At 52.1% G+C, this 23,057-nt stretch overlaps 8 protein-coding genes across 8 annotated transcripts; 5 read left to right on the top strand and 3 right to left on the bottom strand.

Annotated features, from left to right (window-relative positions):
- The first annotated feature begins 276 nt into the window (after positions 1-276).
- KVR01_000154 (uncharacterized protein) lies at positions 277-1,427 on the top strand. The gene is made up of 2 exons (XM_044782702.1): positions 277-767; positions 885-1,427. The coding sequence occupies exons 1-2, from the start codon at positions 371-373 to the stop codon at positions 1,325-1,327; spliced, it is 840 nt and encodes a 279-aa protein (XP_044650103.1). The 5' UTR covers positions 277-370; the 3' UTR covers positions 1,328-1,427.
- Positions 1,428-1,718: 291 nt separating this feature from the next.
- KVR01_000682 (uncharacterized protein) lies at positions 1,719-3,490 on the bottom strand (the record flags this gene model as incomplete). Its single annotated transcript, XM_044794626.1, has 1 exon — positions 1,719-3,490. Exon 1 carries the CDS (start codon positions 3,435-3,437, stop codon positions 1,719-1,721), a length of 1,719 nt encoding a protein of 572 aa, XP_044650631.1. The 5' UTR covers positions 3,438-3,490.
- Positions 3,491-4,296: 806 nt separating this feature from the next.
- KVR01_000556 (uncharacterized protein) lies at positions 4,297-6,372 on the top strand (the record flags this gene model as incomplete). The annotated part of the gene is made up of 3 exons (XM_044787523.1): positions 4,297-4,466; positions 4,520-5,198; positions 5,258-6,372. Exons 1-3 carry the CDS (start codon positions 4,461-4,463, stop codon positions 6,370-6,372), a joined length of 1,800 nt encoding a protein of 599 aa, XP_044650505.1. The 5' UTR covers positions 4,297-4,460.
- Positions 6,373-6,916: 544 nt separating this feature from the next.
- On the top strand, positions 6,917-8,515 carry KVR01_000979 (uncharacterized protein; the record flags this gene model as incomplete). The annotated part of the gene is made up of 2 exons (XM_044781765.1): positions 6,917-7,788; positions 7,855-8,515. 2 exons carry the CDS (start codon positions 6,917-6,919, stop codon positions 8,513-8,515), a joined length of 1,533 nt encoding a protein of 510 aa, XP_044650928.1.
- Positions 8,516-9,057: 542 nt separating this feature from the next.
- On the bottom strand, positions 9,058-10,165 carry KVR01_001021 (uncharacterized protein; the record flags this gene model as incomplete). The annotated part of the gene is made up of 2 exons (XM_044788033.1): positions 9,058-10,035; positions 10,121-10,165. 2 exons carry the CDS (start codon positions 10,163-10,165, stop codon positions 9,058-9,060), a joined length of 1,023 nt encoding a protein of 340 aa, XP_044650970.1.
- A 1,035-nt stretch (positions 10,166-11,200) lies between these two features.
- On the bottom strand, positions 11,201-13,603 carry KVR01_000594 (uncharacterized protein; the record flags this gene model as incomplete). Its single annotated transcript, XM_044783131.1, has 3 exons — positions 11,201-12,607; positions 12,726-13,019; positions 13,583-13,603. 3 exons carry the CDS (start codon positions 13,601-13,603, stop codon positions 11,201-11,203), a joined length of 1,722 nt encoding a protein of 573 aa, XP_044650543.1.
- A 107-nt stretch (positions 13,604-13,710) lies between these two features.
- KVR01_000329 (uncharacterized protein) lies at positions 13,711-14,721 on the top strand (the record flags this gene model as incomplete). Its single annotated transcript, XM_044785876.1, has 1 exon — positions 13,711-14,721. The coding sequence occupies one exon, from the start codon at positions 13,711-13,713 to the stop codon at positions 14,719-14,721; it is 1,011 nt and encodes a 336-aa protein (XP_044650278.1).
- A 3,348-nt stretch (positions 14,722-18,069) lies between these two features.
- On the top strand, positions 18,070-19,059 carry KVR01_000988 (uncharacterized protein; the record flags this gene model as incomplete). Its single annotated transcript, XM_044783490.1, has 2 exons — positions 18,070-18,541; positions 18,608-19,059. The coding sequence occupies 2 exons, from the start codon at positions 18,070-18,072 to the stop codon at positions 19,057-19,059; spliced, it is 924 nt and encodes a 307-aa protein (XP_044650937.1).
- Positions 19,060-23,057: the final 3,998 nt, after the last annotated feature.

The following is a 23,057-nucleotide window of genomic DNA, read 5'->3' as shown; positions in this document are numbered from 1 at the left end:
GTGCCCTAGGCGGCCACAATCAGACTTGACACTTAAAATCGCCGTGATCACTATTTCACCAAGGATAAAAATGTTGCTGTCTCTTCCGGTACATAAGATCAATTCAATTGTCATTCCATGAATCCTGAACGGCTTGAAGTAAGGCGCAGGGGTCAGGGGTGGCAGGGGAGCCATGCAGGGGTCACTGCAGGTCCCTTTATCGATAAGACTGCCACACTATTACCTCTCGCCCTAAAGCCCAAGGGGGTATGGTAACCTTCCTTCCTTCTCTTCCTCCTCAGATCTACTTCTAAAATCCACACTATTTGGCGCAAACTTCAAACCCTTGTGCCGTGAAGCCCAAGTGGCGTCTCACTTGACAACTTCGCTCATGGCCATGTCACGTGCCTCGAATGCATATGCAACTTTACTCTGCCTGGTCAGTGCAGCCTTCATCTGCCGAGCGGATAGCAGCAGTTCTGTGGTGCCACAGACGAAGAACTACATCGACACAATCCCGGGGTATGACGAGCTATCCGCATGTGCCAGCCGCGTCCTGAGCACCATTGTCAGGGACGAGAACAGCGGCTGCCAAGACACGTACGCCCTGACGAGTTACACATGTTTCTGCACCGACAGCAGCTCGTACTTTAGCAACGTGATCTCAAGAGATGTCGTGGCCGGTTGCGACTCGTCTTTTGCGGCGCCCCAGGCTACGAGCGCCCTGAGTATCTTTGATTCTTATTGTGCGCTAGGCGTGCCAGTTGGACTGGTGCCGACTCAACCATGTAAGTCAGCAAGCATATATGAAGTTCCGCGCAGTATTAGTCGAAGAAATACATTCATTTGTGAAACTGTCACGGGCGGTTACATAAAAGCCCTCTCCTGATAACATGGATTGGCAGCTCCTAGTGATCCCAATGCTAGCTCGGCATCGCCAGGTGCGAGTGCTCCAACCACCACGTCAACCCAGACGTCGGCTTCTGCGACAATCCAGCCTTCAGCGACAATCCCGCCGTCCCAGAATCGATCTGTTGATATCGGAACAGCCATTGGGGCCGCAGTTGGCGTGGCCGCTGGTCTCATAGGGCTTGCCATCGTGGTATGGTGCGCATGGAGGAGGAGATACCGCAAGGCCAAGGCCGCACGAGCACAACTATCACAATCACAACGAATGACGGGCGCAGGATATGGCTACCACCAGAGTGGTATCAAATCGGGCAATGCTACCGAAATGCCCACATACGAACATCATGTGCGGGAGATGCAGGTTCATGAGCCGCCTCACGCTTCTCAGCAGCAGGCACAGGAAGCTCTATCATATCGACCACACGAGCTGTCCGGATGATGTCCATAGAAGTAACTAGTCTCTCTAGTTGTACACCTATTATGTATATATCTAAAGATATATATAGTAATTTTAAATAGTAAGTAATATTTTAAAGAGATTATCTAATACTAGTAATAATTAATATAAGCTTATTATAAGTATATATATTATAAATATATAATATATTAAAAGAATTAAATTAGATAATTATTATAATAATTATAATTTTAAAATATATATTTATATAATTTTATATTATTACTTCTATTTAACTAGTTTTACTTTCATTCTATATACACTTAAGGAAATACATTGCACCGTTATATCAGGGGTTTAATAATAGTATTAAAAACATACTTATAGTCTGACTTAATCTCGAAGAGACGAGGACCGATAGATACTAGGGCACCTAGTGTCCTTGTTCCGGATCGTCCTGTACAACTAATACCGAAGATTTACCATCCATCTGCTCCAGAACCCGATCAAGGATTGCTTTCGGGTCCCATGCGTGAATCTCCTTGGCTCGTCGAACAACGAACCAATCCATCAACATCTTCGTCGGATCATTAAGCAAATCGAGTCTTCCCTTATACCCTCCTATAGCATTCTTTCCCCAGCACCTCTTGTCCACGGTATCCCAAAAGTATCTATCCAGCAGATTGATCTGTGCTATAGAAGTCGTAAGGGCAAACTCCGTCTCATCCTCGTCCCAGCGGTATTTCATCAGCTGAGAAAGCGGGAGCTCTTGTGCGATAGGTGTCGAGAGAGCCTGATCTTTGCTGGATCTTGAGCAAAGATGGTTGCCAAGAAGTCCGGACTTATCATTGGCTTGCAGAATTTCTTCCGCTTTTTCAAGAGCGCATTGGTATGTTCTCACTAGTTCGTGCCATTCCTTCAGGAAGTTGCCATGACGGTTGTCTTCTTCTTCCACATTTACAGCGTCGCAAGACAACTCCCCTTGGTCCGGTATGCCCCGGTCAGCGTCTGAATGAGCTTCTGAATGAGTGTCTGAATCAGCATTTGAATCAGAATCCTGGCCAATGAGCTTGTCCATAGCCTCGATCAGTAACCACCAAGGAGGGTTGGAGTAATACGTCTCAGGAGCAAAATACGTGAACTCCCAGTCGACAACTCCTACCACTACTCCGTTTTTGTCCAGTAAGACACTCTCTGGGCGGAAGTCATCCCCCCATAATCTGAAAACCTCACGGGGCTGGCCTGACTGCGCTTGCTGCCTCTCATGCAGGATCTTTCGCACGAGGTGGCGAGCAACAAATTTGTTTTTACAGTCGTCCGCCGACCCCATGAACTTTTCGTTCATAAACAGCAGCGCTGCAACATGCATATCTGCTGCGTCTGCAAGATATTCCTTTGATGACGAGTAAATTTCGTCGCGAGGGGGGAGAACAGCGACAGGAACGCTGCAGTTGACGACTTGATAGGCTGTATTATGTGGAAGAGGTGCCGAAGTAACTGCGTACTTGCCGTCATCTAGGATTTCGAGTGAGCCGATCCTGTCTGAGCTGAGCTTGTAAAGCTGTAATGAGATATCGGCCATCTGCTGGTAGAGATAGTCCCGTTTCTCTGATTCGGGTATAGAAGGAATCTTAAAGTCGGGGTCTTCAAGTGCTTGGCCAATAGTAGTAGCATGAGGGATATAGTCCATGATTATGAAGGGCACATGGAGGCGGGTTGGATTTTCCGCCGCTGTTCCCCAGCGGTAAATGTGTGGTACCGGAATGTTGGTGTGGTCGGCGACGTAGCGCATAGTTGCAACTTCAGTCTGGATCTTGTCATCAGGGTAAACACCAACCCCCGGAATTGGAAATCTGAAGAGGACGATCCCATCGTCAAATATTATCTCGATGTTGAAGTTGTATGAGCCAAAGTTCCAGGGCTCTCCGAGCCTGGGATTTGCTCCAGGACGGTGCTTGCAAACAAAGTCTATCACACTTTGGCGCAGATCAAGATCACCGTGCTCAGTGAAGAAGTAGTAGATGAAAGTGCCAACCCAAGCGTCATTGATGGTCTGCTGTATGATTTCAGGTCCGGAATCGGAGTCTGGTTGATACGCTTCCAAGGCCTTTTCAACGTCAGCGTCCGTTCCAACGAGGAAGTAGGAGCTCATAGTGACTTGAATTGATTTGGTTGGAAAATTGAATTGGAGGTGCACCACCTTGGGAGAAGCTGTTTGTGAAGGTTGCCATTAAATGGTCTGCAATGAGGGGATGGATGCCTGCAGTGGCTTAGCTGTGTTGGTCTGACATAAAGATATTAACCCTAACCTTGAAGGGGAACATAAATTCACTCCTGGCAACATAGATATCTGCTTTTATTTCTCTACAGAACAAAAATCCAAACCAATATTCTCGATTTGTGTCTATTATTCTCAGTACGGCGTCACGTTTCAGCTCACTACGAACCGCGCCGGTGCAGTCTTCTCATGTGTGGCTCTAACTTCGCCAGGCCAAGACGAAGTCTTTCAGGCGCATCCCAGGAATATGCAGGCTGTGTTGTCTCTGAAGTTGGCTGACTCATCACATGGAAGGAAGACGAGCAGTGTGATGAATGGGTGCGAACTTCGTTCCATTTGATCACACCGAAGCCCCCCAGCCGGAGAAGGACCCACATCACCCTATTTCCGGCATGCATGTATTGGTCTTACTTTAATAAAAAGAAAAAGCTGCTGGTTTGGCGATTGGCCATGGGAATACAACAGTTGTGACAATTATGGAGAAGCATGGGTATTCCATGCAAAACTATTGTAATGTCCGCTCGGAGTGACGCCAGGAAGCACAGCCAATTGCCGGGTTGATCTGCAGTGAAGGATTGGAGACCCAGTAGGCTGTAAGCGAGCATGTCTCCATCAGACGATCTTAACCCGGCAGTGCTTGTTAGAACCACCATGTGGGTCTTGAAAGCCTTGACTCCGCCGCTGCCTGTCCAAGCCCCAATTTCCCCCTCACAATCATACATTCAGGATATAAGACGTATCGCTTTTCCGGACCCAAGCGCAACCAGTCTACTAGTAGGAGGAACTCTATTGGTCCCTTGGGCTTGATGGCATGAATTGGTTGTGCTCAACCTTTGCTCCATGATTGCAATAGCACGTCGAGTCCAACAACTCCACTAGACATCGTGGGCCTAATTGATGGCTGTGGGTTTGCCTCATATTCCACGTTGGATACGATGACTTATACTACAAAACAGGTGGACACGAACTCCCCCGGGATGCCACTAATGGCAGGTTCTTCCGACAACAAAGCTGGCCGGGATGCCACAGGCATCCATGAACGACCAAGTATGACATCTACAGAGGGTGGTTGGGCAAGAGCCCATGGGTATAAGCACGGGTCGATGACCACCGGGGTGCCTCAGCTGCAACTCGGAGGGTGGTGGTGGTGGGAGCTCATCGCGATGCTACTGAGCCTGGTCAGCGCTGCCCTCCTGATACCAGTGCTGGTGAAAGTCGACGGCCTGGCGGTGGAGGACTGGCCGTATGCCATCTTGCCCAACACTTTGCTATCGATCTTGACCAACGTCACCAAGACCGCCATGATGGTTCCCATTGCCGCGTGCCTCAGCCAAATGAAATGGGACCACTTCTACCACCGGGCAAACCCGCTTGACCACCTTCAATTATATGACGAAGCGAGCCGAGGGCCTTATGGATCATTTATGCTCATTATCACAGGACGGGCAAAAGTGCTCAGCGCATGGGCTTTTGCCGTTGTCACCTTGGTAGCCCTGGGCATTGATCCAAGTACCCAGCAGACGATCGAGACTAGGACTAGACATGCCGAGATGTCGAACGTCACGGCACTCGTTGGGCTTGCACAGAACTATTCCTCGAGAGCATTCGTTTCCAGTTCATTCCAGGGTTTCAATGGTACGTGGCTTTATATTGGTCCTCTTCCGTCTCCAATAATACATACTGAGTTGTAACAGGAGCTGGGCACGAGCCCAACCTGCACACACTGGGCCTCCAAACCTCAATTTTGAATGGAGCTGCCGGGTCTCCGCCAGCTGTGGACTTTTACTGTCCAGAGCCGGCGACCGAATGTGCATGGGGTGATTTCGACACGCTGGCCGTATGTGGGACATTCAAAAATCTGACTGGCAACACTGAAGCGTACAACAAAACCTGTGTAACCACCAAGTCATCTGGTCCTGGTAATAACATCGACTGCACCTACGAATTTCCAGACAGTCTTCCGATCAACATGTCCCTCTATGCAGGTGGGAATGGAGACACATCGCTCTTTAACTCCACGTCCAACGTAAAAGGCACAAGTACAGTATTCATGGTCAACACCACAGACTCCATCAACTTCACAGCAGAGGTCTACTCGATGTCCTGGAGCTGGTGCAAAAAGACCTTCCACAACTTGACCGCCTCACCAGCAGGTCTGCACCACGCAGAAATCACCACCAGAGACCTGGTCCCATTTGCGGACAACCCCCTGTACGCAGGCCTGCTGCCGTCATATGCCTACTACAAGGAACCAGGGTCCTCAAAGCCCGAATTCAACCTCTCGGTCTCTGTCGACACGGGCCTCTTCTCCTACATCACCAAGCTCTTCACCCGAGAGCTCCGGGCCGCGACGAGGTCGAGGGACGTGGAGGACTCACTGAGCCTGGCTGAGTACATGTACCTGACCGACCTGGCCAACCTGACGACGAACATTGCCGATACCCTGACGGCGCAGCTCAGGAGTGTCAAGATGGACAACACTATGGCAGGGACAGCGGAGGGGAGGGCCTGGTACCGCGTGACGTATTACCATGTGCGCTGGCCGTGGATTATTGTCGTGTTCGCCGAGGTCGTTGCGACGGCCGTGCTGCTCGGCTCATCTATCTTCTTGACACGGAGACAGCCGCTGCTAAAGGCGTCCTCGATGGCGCTGCTGGCGTTTGGGCTACACGGCTGGTCGGACGAGGAGATACAAGGTACGGGTACACCGAGAGACCTTGATGAGGTCTCGAAGAGGATGCGGGCTCGGCTTGGACATGACGAGGAGGGGTATTTGAAGCTGTTGAAGGTTGATGATACTACAAAATGAGTCTTTTGTGGATTTGGTTATTATTTTCAACTTGTCCCATGAAGATGTATGCGAACTTGCCCTAGAATACAAGGTTGTTCATAACCCGTACACGCTCCCACGATCCACGGAATGATGTAAATGTTCCATCATGATTTACAAACAAAGATATCCTATTTTTTCTATGTACATATGGCTTATCTAAGCCTCTCAAGGCTCCCACGGCTGTTCGTGTGTTAATGACACCAAGCGCGGTGCCACTACTCGGCGTACTACGTGTGTCGATGATTCTAGTCGAAGGCGCCGTCGGGGGCGATTCTCGCTAGTCTGTGCAGCTGTCACGAGGGCTTTGGCGTCGTGTTCTTTATGGACCCTGAGGGACCAGAAACGAAACCCACCCACCTCACACGTGTTTCCGGAAACGCTTCAAAATTTTGATGCTGATACTGAATATATTGAAACCTGAACAGTCAGTTTAGAGTCGTTCCCCAGGACCTCAAGCCCACGTCGACGCCGATTGGGATATTGTTCGTGTATCCAGCGAAATCTGCTTCTGTCAAACAGCATGCCATCTCTCTTCGACTGGATCACAAATCGATTTGGTGGATTTCCAGGCAGAGACCGTCATGATGTAGCGGTGACAAAAATATCAGAGAAGGTCAAGGGGTTCTACAACCAACAGAAACCCTTCCGAATCTACCACGGGAGCACCAACACCACGCGAAATGCAACGCGGTCGCTCAGTTGCAGCATCGACATCAGCGGGCTGAACAAAGTCCTCCGCGTGAGCGCCGACAAAATGACTGCGCTGGTCGAGCCCAATGTGCCGATGGACGCCCTGGTCGCAGCGACGCTCAAGAAAGGCCTGATACCACCGGTGGTCATGGAGTTCCCCGGGATCACGGCCGGCGGCGCCTTCGCGGGGACGGGCGGCGAGTCGAGCAGTTTCCGCTGGGGTACTTTCGACAGGATAGTCAAAGGGGTCGAAATCATCCTGGGCAACGGCGACATCGTATGGGCGAGCGAGGAGCAGAGGTCAGACCTCTTCAACGGCTCGGCCGGGGCTTTTGGCACCCTCGGGGTCGTCACACTCCTCGAGGTGCAACTGGTCCCCGCAAAGAGCCAGCTCGTCAAGCTTCATTACTATCCTGTTCACAGTGCCAACGAGGCCGTCGCGAGATTTCGAGAACACTGCGGGCCTGGAACCAGTCACCAGTGGGATTATGTGGATGGCATTATGTTTAGCATGAACGCTGGAGTTGTCACCGCCGGGAGCCTACTGCCAGCTGGTGGGCAAGATAGTGCAGATGCATATGCTGTCACTGCTCGGTACTCTCGGGCCATAGACAACTGGTACTACAGCGATGTCCAGGCCAAGCTGGAGGCGAGACCGGAGGGATGGGTTGATGTTGTCCCCATCAAGGACTATCTATTCCGGTACGATCGCGGCGCCTTTTGGTGCGGTCGGCAGTTTTTCGCCTACCTGTGTCTTCCATTTAACAGATTCACGCGATGGCTCCTCGACAGCTTTATGCACACGCGAAGTCTGTTCAACATGCTGCACGAGACCGACACTATGATCTATGCCGTCATACAGGATCTCTGCATCCCAGCCAAGAAGCTGGATTTCTTCGTTGCATTCACGATGATCAGTGTCAAAATATGGCCTCTGTGGCTCTGTCCCATGAGGCCTAACGCTGGCCGGGGCACCTTCCAGCTTTCTTGCAGCACGGACGAGGTTAAAGATGACCTGAAGGACGATCTTTGGATTAATGTTGGGCTATGGGGAAGGGCGCCATCCCAAAATATCCAAGAGATTGTCAAAATCAACAGGATGTTGGAAGGGGTGGTCAGAGGCATCGGGGGCTACAAATGGCTTTATGCTCAGACCTTCTATACCGAGGAAGAGTTCTGGGGCATATATGGGAAGAAGGATTATGATTCTCTGAGAGCAAAATACAACGCTAGTCACCTCCCGGACGCGTACGAAAAGGTGAGGACAGTGATCAACACCACAGGAGGAAATGGCTCCGTTAGTGGCGGTGGATGGAAGTCAGTGTGGCCCTTGGGGGCTATCGTCGCGTTTTGCGGTGCCATCACGGGATTCGTCAGTAATGAACCACTGGTGATATTAGTTTGGAACATATTGAAGCTCACAAGGTGAAGAAAATAGCTAGGTAGTTTCATCTATAATTACTATAGATATGAAAGATATATAGTACCATTAGATAGTTCTGAATATTCAAGATCTGGGAGTTACAAAGGATAATATCAATAATACGAAAAACAGAAACCGCACATAAATATATAATGTGGCTAATGCTAAAAGATTGCCCAAGCCCAGGGGTTGAACCTGGATCTCCTCCTCCCTTACGGGCATACTTCCGCGCAGTGAGCATCCATATGTGCCACTGAGGAATGTTACCACTACACCAGCTTGGACTAAAGTGGAGAAAGCTCTGGCACTATGAACATTCTCCCAATTGCCTCTAATGGCCGTACGGACAAAATATATGTGACGCGTTTGCACAATAGTAAACGAAGCACGTGGCCTCAGCCACGGTGCCACACAGACAAGCCCAGGAAACATCGCTCTCGACGGCGCCGCTGACTAGAATCGCGGACAGAAGTAGCCTAAGGCTAGGCTAATGGTTGGCGAAGTAGTCATGCGCTACTCAAATGTTTGATCATTTTCTGCCCATTTGTTCACTCGGTTTGACGCTTCGCGCCCAAGTGGCCATGGCGCCTGCCAAAGTTCCGAACCTTTCGATCCATGTCCCACCTAACAAAGATCAAAATGAGTAGACCCAGGCAGCCCATGGCCCAGTCCGCCAGTGTACGGAAGAAGCCACCCCGCTTGCTAGTTCCAAACACGGTTGACAGAACAAACCTCGCGAGGATGTCACATGTGATTAGCTCATGGCCACTCTCGAGGCCCTGTATGCTCTTCCTAGCCACGACCTCGGCAGTCTGACCAGGGTCGGTCTCCTCCAGCATCTTATTAACATCGGGTTTGACCAAGTTCTCGGCTTCGTAAGACTCGCCGAAGATAGTGCTTGGGAAGATAGTGTGAACCCGGATTGGCCTCCATGACGGGTTCGCTGCGGCGTACAGGTGGAGCTCCTGGGATAGGGAATCGGAAAGAGATCGGAGAGCGGTCTTGGCGGGCCCGTAAGATGTGTACCCAACCATGCTGTACAGAGCTTGGAAGGAGGAAGTGAAGACGAGATGTCTTGGGGCAGCGTCCTTCCGTCTCATTGTCTGAGCGTCTCCTGCCGGTTCGTTCGGCTCTCTTAGCCACGTCTTCAAAGCTGCGTGGGCCATGAATGCGTTTGCAAAGTAGTTGGTGGTCAACTCATCTCTAAGTCGGGAAATGTCGGTCTCGACAAACAGATGCGGGTATGCTGAACCAACAAGAGACCACACAACGTCTGGTGGCTGCCCGGAGTTCCACTCTGTTGCCTGCGACATCACGTGGATGCAGGTCTCGGCATCCGTCAAATCGGCGGGGATGAAATGAAACCGCTGTGTTTCTGGACACACCGCTGCTTCTCTTAAAGAAGCAACTCCCTCGCGGAGCCTTTTCGCGTCTCGAGCCACTATCATGACATTGGCCCCTTTCGCGGCCAGTTGCCTCGCGGCTTCGAGGCCAGTTCCACGGGAGGCTCCTGTAATGAGGACAGTCTGGAAGGTCAGCCCATTGATCAAGTACAAACAGCTTGAGCTTGCTGCAAGAGGTCGCCAATGAGGTTGACGTGGCTTTACGCACTCTTCCTTGTACAGGGAATCGGTTGGTTGACAGCGAGCTCCCCATTTTTGTTGGGCTGTCGTCCCTCTTGTTGTTCACGTTTCTTTGCGAGACACAGTTGCGTGCTGGCGAGATTATACAGCGGCGCAGAGGAAGCTGATCTGACAGGCCTTTATCTGCCACACTTTCTGGGCAAATAAGGGATGATGAGCCAACACTGCAAATTGGCCACTGTGGTTGGATGATGAGCCAACACTGTAAATTGGCCAATGTGGTTGGTGGACACCATTTTGGAGGATCACTGCCCAGCTATTGCGTGCCTTACTGCTAGAAGTGCTTAAATGTTCCCAAGAAAATGACTCCTGTTGGATTGAGAAAATCACTTCTCAATTGTGAGAATATCAGCTTGATATAGCCACTAAACCCAAGTCCTAGCGATTGGCTTCCGGGCGAGACTCTCGGAAGCGGACCACAAATATTGGCAAATCGGTATATAGAGACTCGGGAAAATGCGCGCAGTATTATTGTGGAATGCACCTAGGTGTAGTGAAAATTTCTCTTTTGGAGTAGACGAAATTACTTTTGCTAATATCTAGTGGACTTGCTCTTCCAAAGTTGGCGCAGAATCTCTCTCATTGCTGTAGTAAGTCGTTTTCACACGGGACATTCTGATCGGGCGCGGATACGAGGACGAGGACGAAGACGATGACGAGAGCGAGGATTTCGACGACAATCAAGGCCCTCCTGGACTGGGCTGGGCCGCTTGCGGTTATCGTGACCGTCTCTTGGGACAAGTGGATGGCGCGTGACGGCGCTGGGCCTGGGTGTCCGCCCACGTTGCGGAAAAGGGGTTGCAGCAGGAGGTGGTGGATGGAGAGGGCGCGGCGCGGCACAAAAATGGTGATTGTGCCTGCAACAAAGAATGCAGCCAAAGTCCAGACAGCACAGAAATCCAGCGGAAGAACGACAGCACTGGCGGCCCTGGTGCTATTTTGGGGCGCGGCCTTTCGGGCGGCGGTCAACGTGGCGGTGACCGCTTCGTTAACCCTACTGTACTCGGCTGAGAGATTGAGGAAGCTACCTAGGTATATATGTATGTGTTCAGTGGCCTAGTTTCTCAGATAGACTGCTGATAAAGGCACATCTCTCCATCAACCTTTCATGCTCAATCAAATCCTGTCTCTTCTGAACCGCATCAGAGCCCATCTCTCCATATTGAATAACGTCTTCCAGAGGGTTTTGCATTTCACCCAGTTGCTCATCTATCTTCATGGTGTCGTGCGCTGCCGCTTCAGACAGGTGGCAGTTCCCTGTACCCTGTGGGCCGCCAATGACCTGGAGGTTGAAATCCTCGCCCCCCTCTGGGAAGGATTCCGGCCAAGTGGCGTCCCCAGCGATGCCATTTTCGTGATCCGGGTGTCCCGCATAAGCAAAGTTAATGAAAGCTGCCTGAAGATACTCAGACAGCCGTCGATCCTCCTCCGACATGTGCTCCTTGGGGAAGACATTGTTGAACAGGTAGTCCAAGTCGCTTCCGTGAATGGCACCCAGCCATGGCATTCCGGCCTCGTGGAACATGGGTGTCAACATGCTCTGGTTCAAGTCGTAGAGCCGAACACTTGGAAAGCTGGGATCCCGCGTACTCGGTTGCTTTGACACATGATATCCAAAATCGATCGAGGAGCACGTGAACAGAAGATCACGCATGATGCGTGCGACACGGAAATAATGGACCGGAGCGACGGGGTCTGACTCGCTTTTTCGTGCCTCGTAGTGTTTAACATCCTGCTCGAAATCTTTGGCGGGGTATAGTGAGAACAGATTTTGGTAGTCTTCTTCCGTAAGCGAATGGGCGAAATTCTTGATAGGAGCCTTCATGTCTTCCTCGGTTTGGAAAGACGGAGCAGGTCCTGCATTGGTCGCTCCATCATCTTGAGTCCAACCAAGAACGATAGGAATGCCTTTAACGAATTTCCCTGCTCTGTAAAGCGCAGACTGGCGTTCCGGTAGGAAGTCCCCATCAATTGAGGGGATAAATGTAAAAAGACCTAAAGGAGGATGATTCTGCTGCGAATATGCCACCGCGACTTCTAGCAATTCGCTCATCGACAAATCCCTCAAGCACTGCAGAATTTGTTCATCAGAACTCGGTTCGTCTTGGACCGGGCAGCCTGCAATGTCAGCGACAGCACGAGTATGTATCTCTGTAGCATCAGATGTCATATTGAGCGCAGTGCCTGGAGGACCAGACATGGCCCATGCTTGAGTAAACGGAACCCCTTGCTCGCCCGCGTATGTCATGAGATGCAGAGACGTAAATGTTGCGCCTGAGCTGAGCCCGAACGACGTGATCTTCTCAGGGTCGCCTCCGAACGCTGCAATGTGGTCCTTAACCCATTGAAAACCAGCGCGTTGATCCCTCATCCCAACGTTCAGAGACTTTTGATCCTGGAGTATCGGAAGGCGAGCGAACCCGAAGATAGTCAGTCGGTAGTTCAGGGCGACGTGCTACAACTTGCGGGTCAGCCAGAAACTCGCAACAGTGGGTCATCGCATACAGAAAATCACCTACAATAATTGGCTTATTCTGCGATATCGAGTGTGTGATGAGGTTCTTGGGATCGACGTGCGAGTCGTCGCTGGAGCCCTTCACCACCCCACCGCCAACAAGGTGCACTACGACCGGCAGTCGGTCATTGGCAGTTGTTCCAGCTGGCCTCGTGATTCGTAAGTGAAGACAATCCTCGCTTATGTTAGGCGTCTCATCGAAGAATGGCGGAACTGCGGCTTGGAACTGAGGGCATGCCGGTCCAGGAGAAGTCCCGTCGATCTCGGCGCCACTAGGGGGGCTGTATGGCTCTGGAGGAGCGAAGCGACGCTGACCGGAGGTATCATGGGCAAACTTGATGTTGTGGAAGTCCTCCACCAAGTCCCGAGCTACACCTCGGTACGACACGCGGGTCTCCTCGAGCCTAACAACAGGCTCAGCAACGGCTCCGGCTGTCAGAGTCAAGCCCAGAAGAACGCTGCGCGACCACATCTTGCGCATTGTGACCGCCGGAGTCATAGTGATGCGGCCTCCTCTGCCATGAGATTATTGTGAAGGAGACAAGAGCAAAAGTTTGGCTTGGAACAGCTCCGCAAGATGGCTAAATACCCAACACCAAACCAACGTGTCTGCAGTTGTTGGCTGCGCTGGTGGGCCAGATGCAACATCGCGAACACTGGTAAAACTGTTGGTGCCATCTGGCCAATCAGAACCCTGGCGGAGCAAGAGGATCAACGTTTTGCAGCTAGGAGACGCCACCGATGCCAGGATTCGCCCTGTGAGTCAGACATCACTCTCATGAGCAGTTGTTTATTTGATTCAACGTTATAATCAGCCAACCTTTATTGATCTTAGCCGTCCGGGTCTCTGGATTATCTGACGTGCGTCACGACATTTATGCGTTGTAAAGCAGTATTGCGTTCCCGTTGCTCAACCCAGAAAGGAGAAACATTCATTTCGAAGAAAGTCCACCGTGAATCAGGTCGCTGATGAGAGAACACATCAGAACCAAGGTCGTGGGCAGAAAAATTTAGTGTGAACCAAAAAGAGCAGATAGATCGACATGCAGCCTCGGAACCCACAAGATTCCAGCCTTTTCCTCGAGAGGTTGCCTCTTGAGATTCGCTTGGAGATCTACTCCTACGTCTTTCATTCCGTTCGTCTGGCCTTCGGTCGGATTTCGACGCAGATCAACCCCATTTCCCCGACCAACACATTGACTGGCCATGCGAACATTTCGTCTGTCCAAATGCGGCCGCCACCGAATAGTCTCAGTTTACTCCACGTCTGCCGCAAAGTCAACCGCGAAATCGGTCATAGCTGGATAAACCAGGTACTCTTCAGCTTTGAAGGTGCGCACACGATGTTAGAAAAACTCGCCGCGCTCGAACCATCACTGCTGTCGAGGCTACGCCATATGCGGATCTCAGGGCCCTCGCCCATGCTCTCGATCGAGAGCGACCCGCCAACTATAGAATACGGATGGGCATACGTGTTCAAAGCGCTGCCTGGCTTGTGCCTGGACAGATTGACAGTCGTTGGCTCCCACGCCCCAACAGCGACAACGGACCTCCTTATTGCCGAGCAGCTGATCAAACAGAGCGACGGGTGGAGGAAACTCTATTTCATATCCCACAACTCCGCCATACTGGAGCTTACCAGGCAAGTGCGCCACCATGACCACTGGCACGCGGTGCCGCGGCTATCGAGGCTAGATCGAGCACTTGTGAGGCGTGACGGACCAACGGCGCTCGTCCGCTTTTACCGGTCGATACATGCGGCTGATCACGGGCTGATGACAACAGAGCCTGCTACTCGCGAAGCCATGTTCAGACGGGGTCCCCAGAATTGGAAAGCCTACTGCGCTCCACGTGACGCTGCGCTGAGCCAGCGTGAGGAAATGGAGAAGGGAGTACTGCTCATTGCGCACAGAGGGAGGGACGTGAACTACACCGTGGAACCGCTGCCGAGCGGTATCAAAAATGTCAAGGTACTGAAGCGCAGGAAGAGACCTAACAACCGCCAGATGGGCGTCATGGTGGACACTTACAAACACGTGGATGACTATGAGTAGACACCTTTGCATTTTCCAAGCCGAGCTTGTAGACACGATGGGCCCGTGGGGAGAACATGATCAACTACTATGTGCTTTAGTTTCGCGTAGTATGCGCTAGGTTACGTACGCGTTCGTATTTCCTAGAATTCCAAGACCCAGTTCCGATCAAGCCGTTTCAATATGTCTCATTTGCCAGGGCTGGCATCGACATAGCAACTTTAATATAGAACTGCCCCACCGTTTATGACCCCGCCAACGGTCGTAGATCAAGCTATTATTGAACGATTTAATGGGCCTGGACCAATCGCCCGGGCGGGTCCTAGTCGTCTAGGCAGCGTGAACAACACACAATCTAGCGGAACCCTGCTGTGGATCATGCCACGAAACCAGCGGCTAAGATGGTTTCGACTCTGTCCGTCAAGTTGAGAATGAGACGCATGGAATTCGAATATGCACCATTGTACAGCTTACAGTCCAACGCTTGACATTTACATTGACATGTACTTAGGTATGTTAGAGGAAAACCTTTCGAAGAATAGATCCAGTTACAAAGTTTAGGCTAGGCTCTGGGCGTGCCATTCGTGCCATCCGGCTGGAGTAGCATTGTCTCGGTGCCCACAGCACTGAGTGGATACTAACTGCAAGGTTTCTGGGTATGGGATACGTGGGGCACGTATTCGTATGTCGCCAACACCTCATCACTACCGGAGGACCCGTCATCCTTCGCGGCAGGGCCTTGCTGATTTGCCCACGTATTGATTTCTAAGCCCTTTACGTTGTACGTCGTCTGCGTAACTTCCCTTCAAGTTCCAGAAGACGCACAAGGCCTGCGGCAGGACGGCAGTCTCCGGATGTTATGAGCTTCTTAGGCGGTCTAGATCTTGGTGCTTTCCCGGCTGGTACCGTACCAGACGTTGTGAGGCCAAACTTCACAAACCCGCCAACATACGCACCTGCTGTGCTCGGTGTCTCCATCGTGGTGCTGTTCTTCGCACCCTTGTCCACAGGATGTCGCCTGTTTGCCAACCGGAAGAAGCTCCCGTAGACGGCTCGCATGTCTCCTTTTTCGGCCGATTCCTAAAATCTTTGGCCTATGCGATTCAAGTTGACGTTTCCCGGACTTCAATACATCGGCTCTTGTATTTTCTGTCGCGCCAAACGGTATCATTCTTTGTCGTGCGTCTCTGAGCCCGGCCAATTGTCGTCGCCAGCGGCATTGATTTCGGATTAGCCTACCTAGGTCACCCTTATTACACTAGAACTCAAAGATATACGCCACCAGTGGGCCATCCCTGCATGTTGGTCCCTTGATGACTATGTCAAAGTGGGTTGTCACAGCCGCAGCCCTGCCAAGCTTCCTAATACGCCAGTTGCTGGCGCCCGGAAACTTTAACGAGTCGTGATCTACCGGCTATTTTGGCGGTCCATGCATATTGACAATCAATATCATGTACTAGTTGAACCTCAGCCAGGCGCCGCTGACTACGCCGGGTCGAATGTTCTCCAAGGCATCTCTACTCCTGTTATGCCTTTAGACATTTCAAATCCGAAATGGTATGCGGCTAGCCATTGGGATCGGATTCGTGGCCATCGTCCTCGTTTGTCTTCCGGCTGTTGCCCTGGCAGGTTACTACAATACCCCAAACCCCGGACAAACATGGGACGATGTGATGCTCAGTGGGAAGCCAATAGATGGTATCTACGGGGTGATCATGCAGTCTGTCCTGGCCATCATCCTGGACCTATACATCTTCATATTGCCTACATCATACCCAAGACTGGAATGAGCAGTGCCATTTTCACTCCAATCTTGTTTTCTGGTCCAAATCTCAGTGGAAAAGCGATAGTATCTGTTCGTCGGCTTCGGGTGACTGGCCATGAAACACGACACATATCCCAAACCTGGGTGGGCGGGAAAAAGGTAATCGTGCCTTTGGAGTAGGAATCCCGGCGCTTACGGTTGTGGCACAAAGTAACCCATCAGCGCAAAATCAATGTCAATACTGAATTATTGTTGATCAAACTCAATCTTCATCAGGTACGACGAGTCATCATCAGCTATGATCGCTATCACCGGGTGCCTTGGAAGCCAACTCTTGATCAGCACATCCCACCAGCAATCGGAGACCGTGCATGTACCCCATGATCACAACATATGAATTAGATTTAGAATCTGCGCCCCATCCAGCGTGCAGTGTTCCGCACCACGTTCCGAAAACCGCCTCTTACGCGCACCAGTCGGGCTGATATAAATATATATAAATTACAATCCAGACCGTGGAAGTCGATTTCGGTGTTCCGACGGGCAGCGACTGATGAAGTTGGCGAGAGGCGTACAATACAGCGCCAATAGACAGTTTGGCTGGCATTGAAGGGTGAATGGTTCCGCTTCCATTCCGCATACGTCCGAGGACATGTCATTGAAGCATACATGAGGGGTTTCAAAGAGCCCTGAGGGGAGGCACATCCGTGTTTTGCGATCTCGGGTCAACTAGGCATGAAGTACTTTCGTCATACCTCGCGGCACTAAAATCTGAATCCATCATCTTCATTGAGACTCTAGACACCCGGTCTTAAAGTCTTGACATTAACATGAAATGAGTGCGCAAGACAAGCATCGGGCGGGAATAGGAATCCCCTCTAAGTCTCATTAACATTACCATGAAGTGCGGGCAAGACAAGCTTCCAAGTTTCCGGCGGGATTATGAATCCCCTCCTTGAGGTCAGAACACAGCCACCGCATTGACTTCCCGAATCATACGAAGCTTATCCGCATTGTCATTTTGAAATATATAACTTCTCCATAGGTGAGAAAGCGAGGGTGCGCATCTGTTTGAAGTCCGAATGTTGGGCACGCACCCGAAGCCACGCCCCCCATGCTGAATGTACCAGGAATCATTTGATACCGGAAAGAAATCCAAGAAATCGGACTTCCCCATAAATACCAGTCACAATCCTTGGGAAATAATAAACCAAGCAGACACGCCACCGCCCGTCCCCGAAGTTTGCCCGCTGCCAGAGTTTGGAGACTTTCGGCAAGCACCGCAGCAAAACAGGAATACGCATGCTAAGATCCTCCACGCGTTGGCTAGGAGCATGCAGGCATGACTCGCGACGGTGCCATCGTTGCATCAGATCTGGGAACCATCCTGCAGCACGGATAAGCCTTTTTGCATCCTCGAACTCGCATCGAGGGCAGCCAGGCCGGTCGGAGAAGGGGTCCACAAAGCCTAACTGGCTTCTTTCTCTGTACAGAATGTCTGGTTCCCCACCGCCCCCATTGCCATCGAGGCCTCAAACACTATTTCCCCGAACCTGTGGGCACCGCTCTCCCGGCGATTCGAAGCCACACGGCACCGGCACGAGATGGGAGCGAGCGGCGAGACGGGTCCCGTCGCGGACGCGGTGTCGATACCCATACTCATGACCATGAGCGGGTTCATCGCCGTCGCGTGCTACAACAGCATCGAGCAGTTCTTCATCATCTTCCGGACCTTCCGGCGCCGCAGCGGGCTCTACTTCTGGTCCATGATCGCCGTGGCCTTTGGCATCCCCTTCCACGTGCTGCCCAACATCCTCCGCTTCTTCGGCACCGTGCCCAACGGCAACCTGGCCATGAGCGCGCTGCTCTCCGTCGGGTGGTGGCTCATGGTCACCGGCCAGTCGGTCGTCCTGTACTCGCGCCTCAACCTGGTCGTCGCCAGCCACTGGAAGCTGCACGGCGTGCTTGGCATGATCGCCTTTGTCTTTGTCGGCGTCCAGCTCCCCACGACCGCATTCTTCCTCGCCTGCAACTGGCCCGACCCGGTTATAGCCCTCAGGTACAGCAACGTCTACGGTACGCGACCTTCTGGGTGACTACACACACGCATTGCCATCAGCTTTTCTGACAGGAAATACACAGCGAAGTTTGAGGCGACCCAGCTTGTCGTGATCACAGCCCTGGAGACCTTCATCTCGAGTCTATACGTCTACGAAGCGTCACACGGCCTGAAGCGGTTGGCGGCCTTGAAGAAAGACCACGTAAAGACCGTGTTCCGAGAGCTGGTTGGTCTCCTTGTCCTGGTGGTCTCCTTGGATATGACCCTCATAGTCCTCCAATTCACGAATAACTACCTGATCCAAGCGACGTGGAAGCCCGTCGTCTATAGCGTGAAGCTCAAGGTGGAAACATTGGTGCTGAACAACCTGGTCAACCTTGTCCAGTCGCGGTCATGTCTCTGCCTCGACTTCGTTGAGGAAAACTTTTCGACTCGAACCAGCAACTGGCCCAAGATCCAAGAGGGGCGCATAGCCTACCAGAACTTTTCGAGGAACAGCGTAGCGAGAAGGGGTCAGTTTCACGCAACGATATGACGATCGGAGCAGGGACGGTGACGGACTATTTATGCACCAAAACGATTCAAAGTTCAGCAGGAAGCTGTCTAGATTCCATCTTGCAGCAAAGGCAATGGTCCTGCATAGGGCTGCAAGACTAGATTTCAACCTCACCACGGCTCCAAATCCGACGCGTGCCATCGCCCTGTCGTCATGACTCGTCATATTTCAATCCTGGTGTCGTACTGCGAAACAGTGGAAGCCGGTGAAGAACTTAGGTATGTGCGTCTCCTGCAAACCATGCTGCATGATCGGCATATATAGCTGCATAGCTGACCAATACAGCCATGCTACCTATATGCTTTGGCCACGTTGTGTTACCCCTCTGGTTCTTCAGCAGATGTTGCCTCAGGGTCCTTCAGGGACAGCCAATGAAACGACTCCCTCTTCAGGGAGCTTCGCTTTCCCACGAGCCAGCACCATCTGATTCCCACGAGACATGCTCACCAGAGACAAGCTCACGGACCATCCGCCCAGATTGGAGTGCCACCCGCGGGTTGCTGAGCGTTCAGCGGTATGCGAACTGAGCTTGGGCAGGTCCTGATCAGGTTCACAAACCCGGCGACGGTCTTCTCCAACCCGCCAGGCATCAGCGGGCCAGCTACAGATTCAGGCGACAGCGCCGGGCGCTCAGTTGGGACGCTCAGAGCATGCCACCAGCCAATGACTCCCTCGAGGTTGTACTCGTCGCCAAGTAGGACGTCTCAACGGTGGAAGGCCTCATGACGAAGTGGGAATGGCCCATGCGTGGACGCTGTCGCCGACGACGAAATGGGATATCGTGTCTTTGAACACCCCAACGGGCTGTGTTCCATTCAGTGTTCTTCCGGTGCTCCCTCATGACCTTCCTGTCCTCTTCTTGTCTATACCTGTGAAGCTACTCGATCTGGAGCAAGACCGTGGACCAGGTGTTTCGCAAGGGTGTGGCCTTGGCGGCTCCGGACGGGGGTATTATGTACCTATGTATGTGCGTCGTTAGCTACCGATACTGTGGCCCAACTGACATCAAAGGGCCAGAACATGACACAGTACGTAATGGCAACGAAAGAGCACAACATTCTTGCTAAAACGTGTCTATGGAGGTAAGTGTGCCTGACGGAACGAGACCCTGCTATTACCATACTCTCACAATGTCTGCCTTTCGTGTTACAACAACAGACAAAACAGTGAATAACTATCTTGGTAGCAAAAAATGTGTCCGTCGTCACACAACTGGACTGAGGCTGTCGCACTCATCAAAATCAAGGCCGAAGGCCTGCACACACAAGAGCTCCCGGCTGATCAGGGGGATTCTTCTTTTTTCTCCCGTTGGCTTGGAACAAAATGTTGCTGCCGCCAACGGGGTCTCGACCTCCGGCTTCGCAAGTAATGCCACCTTCGGAGCGAGATGTTTTGACGTCTAAACGTCATCACTTTCAACGGTGGGCTTGATCGCCCTCTCAAGTCGACTCAACTGCTTCTTCCTCTCCGCGATCCGTTCTTGAAACCAGGACCCGAAATTCGCCGGTCTGTCGGACCATGAGAAGTTGGCTCCGCTGGGAATATCGCCACCGACCTCGGAACTGTTGCTCCCCCGAGCTGAGCAATGCCGCTTGTTGGGCTGGCTGGTGCCACTCGAATCATCCGACGACTCCGGAAGTTTTCGCTTACTGGCTCGGTCGTGTCGGATTTGCTTCGCCAATAGGGGGCTCGAAGATAGAGCTTCTTCCGGACTTGGGGTTGGTGATGGTTTCAATGACTGGACTCGACTTGCGCGGGCAACGCTTGGGCCCGGAAGCGACGGGGCTGGCAGATACGCAACAGGTGAAGGGCCTCCAGGGGTTGGAACGGAAGAACCAAAATGCCGTGGGAACTCATGGTAGGGCGCGTATGGATGGTTGGCACCATGTGGGAATTGTGAATGGGCTGGTCCAATCACGCCAGCGGGTGCGAGCCCGACGAAGCCAGAGTTGTAATGCGGCATGACGGCCGGGGGATAGACAACGGGCTGTGGAGTGTACCAGCAGTCATTGGCGTGCCAGTAATTTGGAGGGTAGAACGGCCGGAACAATGGCCCCTGGGGCATCCAGTCGGCAGGCAGCCCAGCATGATTGTTGTCAAAGTCGGCTGTGTTCGAATGACCGAATTGGTTGTGGTCCACCGCCTCTGGAGATAGCACGCTTTCTTGGCTCCCGACGTCCAAGGGCACACCCTGCTCGTTCTCGTCTCCATGCTTGACTATGATTTCGCCCTCCTCAATATCATCCTCGTCTTCGTCCTCGACTTTGATTTTGACTTCGTCTTTGATGCGCTTCCGAAGGGGTTCTCCGTTGGCGCCGGTGGCGAAAGGGTTGGGCTTGATGGCACCTGTGTTGCTGGGCGACTGGTCATTGACAAACCTCGGGAGGTCAAAGTTGAGAGAACCACCTGGACTCTGTTTCTTGTCTGCATTCAACAATGTGATGACACCCCGGACTTGTTTGACCGCTCCGTCGAGGCCTGGGAGTTCCTTCCACCTCTTGATGTCCTCACTATCGCGAGCGGGCCCCGTCAGCATCGAGGGGGCACATGCAGAGCTGGTGCTCAGCCAGAGGAAGAGGCTTGGGCCACAAACACAGTGCAACGCCGTCACCGCAAGGCAAATAGATGAAAGTCCTAAAATAATCAGACGTACCCCTCGATCAAAGCCGTCTCAATCCTCGAGAAAGCATCTTGAATGTCTGTGAGGTTCTTCACGATGGTCTGCCAATCGATGGCCGCTGCGGCGGCGGACCTGCCACTATTGCTCATCCTGCCGTGGGCAGACAGTATGTTCCGCACCCGCTTGGGAATCATACCGGTGGCGAGGTCGTAGAGGTGGAGTGGGCCGTAGCGGGTGTGCCATGGCTGGATGCCATGCTTGGACTTTGCCTTTTTCTTGCCCATCGTAGCAGGAAGATTGCGACGAGGTGGTGTGGCTTGGATAGGAGTAAAGAGTACACTGGGACTCGAGTGGCTGGCTTCCGTGGGTTCCAATGAGAGGACGTGGATGTCGATGGTGGGGGGCAAAGGGAGTGAAGAGTGGAGAGGAGAGCTCCAGGCACCGTCAGACAGAGAAGCGCAGTCAAGGGTTTGGCTGGCTGGTGTGTCCTGGTGGCAGCAGGCGCGACCGACGGTCTGGGCCAAACGGTCTGGGCCAGGGGCCTCGAAGCAGGAGCTCACCCAGCGCAGGCAAGCCTGGGCTTGCAGAAAATCAGCAGTGCTTGAGTGCCGTTACGGAAGGAAGGAAGGAGGGTGTCTGGGCCCTTGCTTCAACGACCCTCGGGACCCAGCACGGGAAACACCCGTCATCGAGGTCTGGGTGCTTCCGTTTCTGATGCCAATACCTGAGTACGTGACCCTTCACACAGTGGTAAACGCTTAAGGCCCCGCGTTTTGTGCGGCACGAGGCTGAGGCCACAGACGTGTTGTATTCTCTGTGTACTGTCATTGGCACTGAATTCTTTTAAACGCTGGGTCTTGACCGTTCATCACAGTATGAATGGGTCACATACATTTTATATGCATGGGGATTAAACGAAACCACCAACCCAGTGTTGTCTTTTTTAAACACACACACAGACACGTAGTACCAGTACATCAAGACCTGACATTCCCAAATGACTTCCCCATACCACACCTATCATCACTGCCCTTTTGCATTTCCCTTAGCTACAAACAGCCAGTCTACTTCAATTAGCACTGGCAGCGTAGGTATTGGAGGACTTGCGTGCGACAATCGAACCAGGGGCAACGGAACGAGTAGATCCGAATTAGAAAAGCTACTACCAACCTTCTTGGTAGTGGTTCGTTCTCCGGGGGGGGGGGTTCGTCAAACTCCGATGGAATTTCAAGGAAGCCGAAAGAAGTAAAAAAACAATCAAAGATCGCTTCGCGGTCAACGGGAAAGAAACCAGGGTATCATGTTCTCTTATAAAGAGCAAAAGCACAAAACGACCACCAAACCGGAGAGGCCCCAT

This window comes from Diaporthe batatas (assembly GCF_019321695.1).
Source record: "Diaporthe batatas strain CRI 302-4 chromosome Unknown Contig00001, whole genome shotgun sequence".
Taxonomy (NCBI): Eukaryota; Fungi; Ascomycota; class Sordariomycetes; order Diaporthales; family Diaporthaceae; genus Diaporthe; species Diaporthe batatas.
Note: the sequence above shows the minus strand (reverse complement) of the source record. Positions and strands in the feature narration are given on the sequence as shown.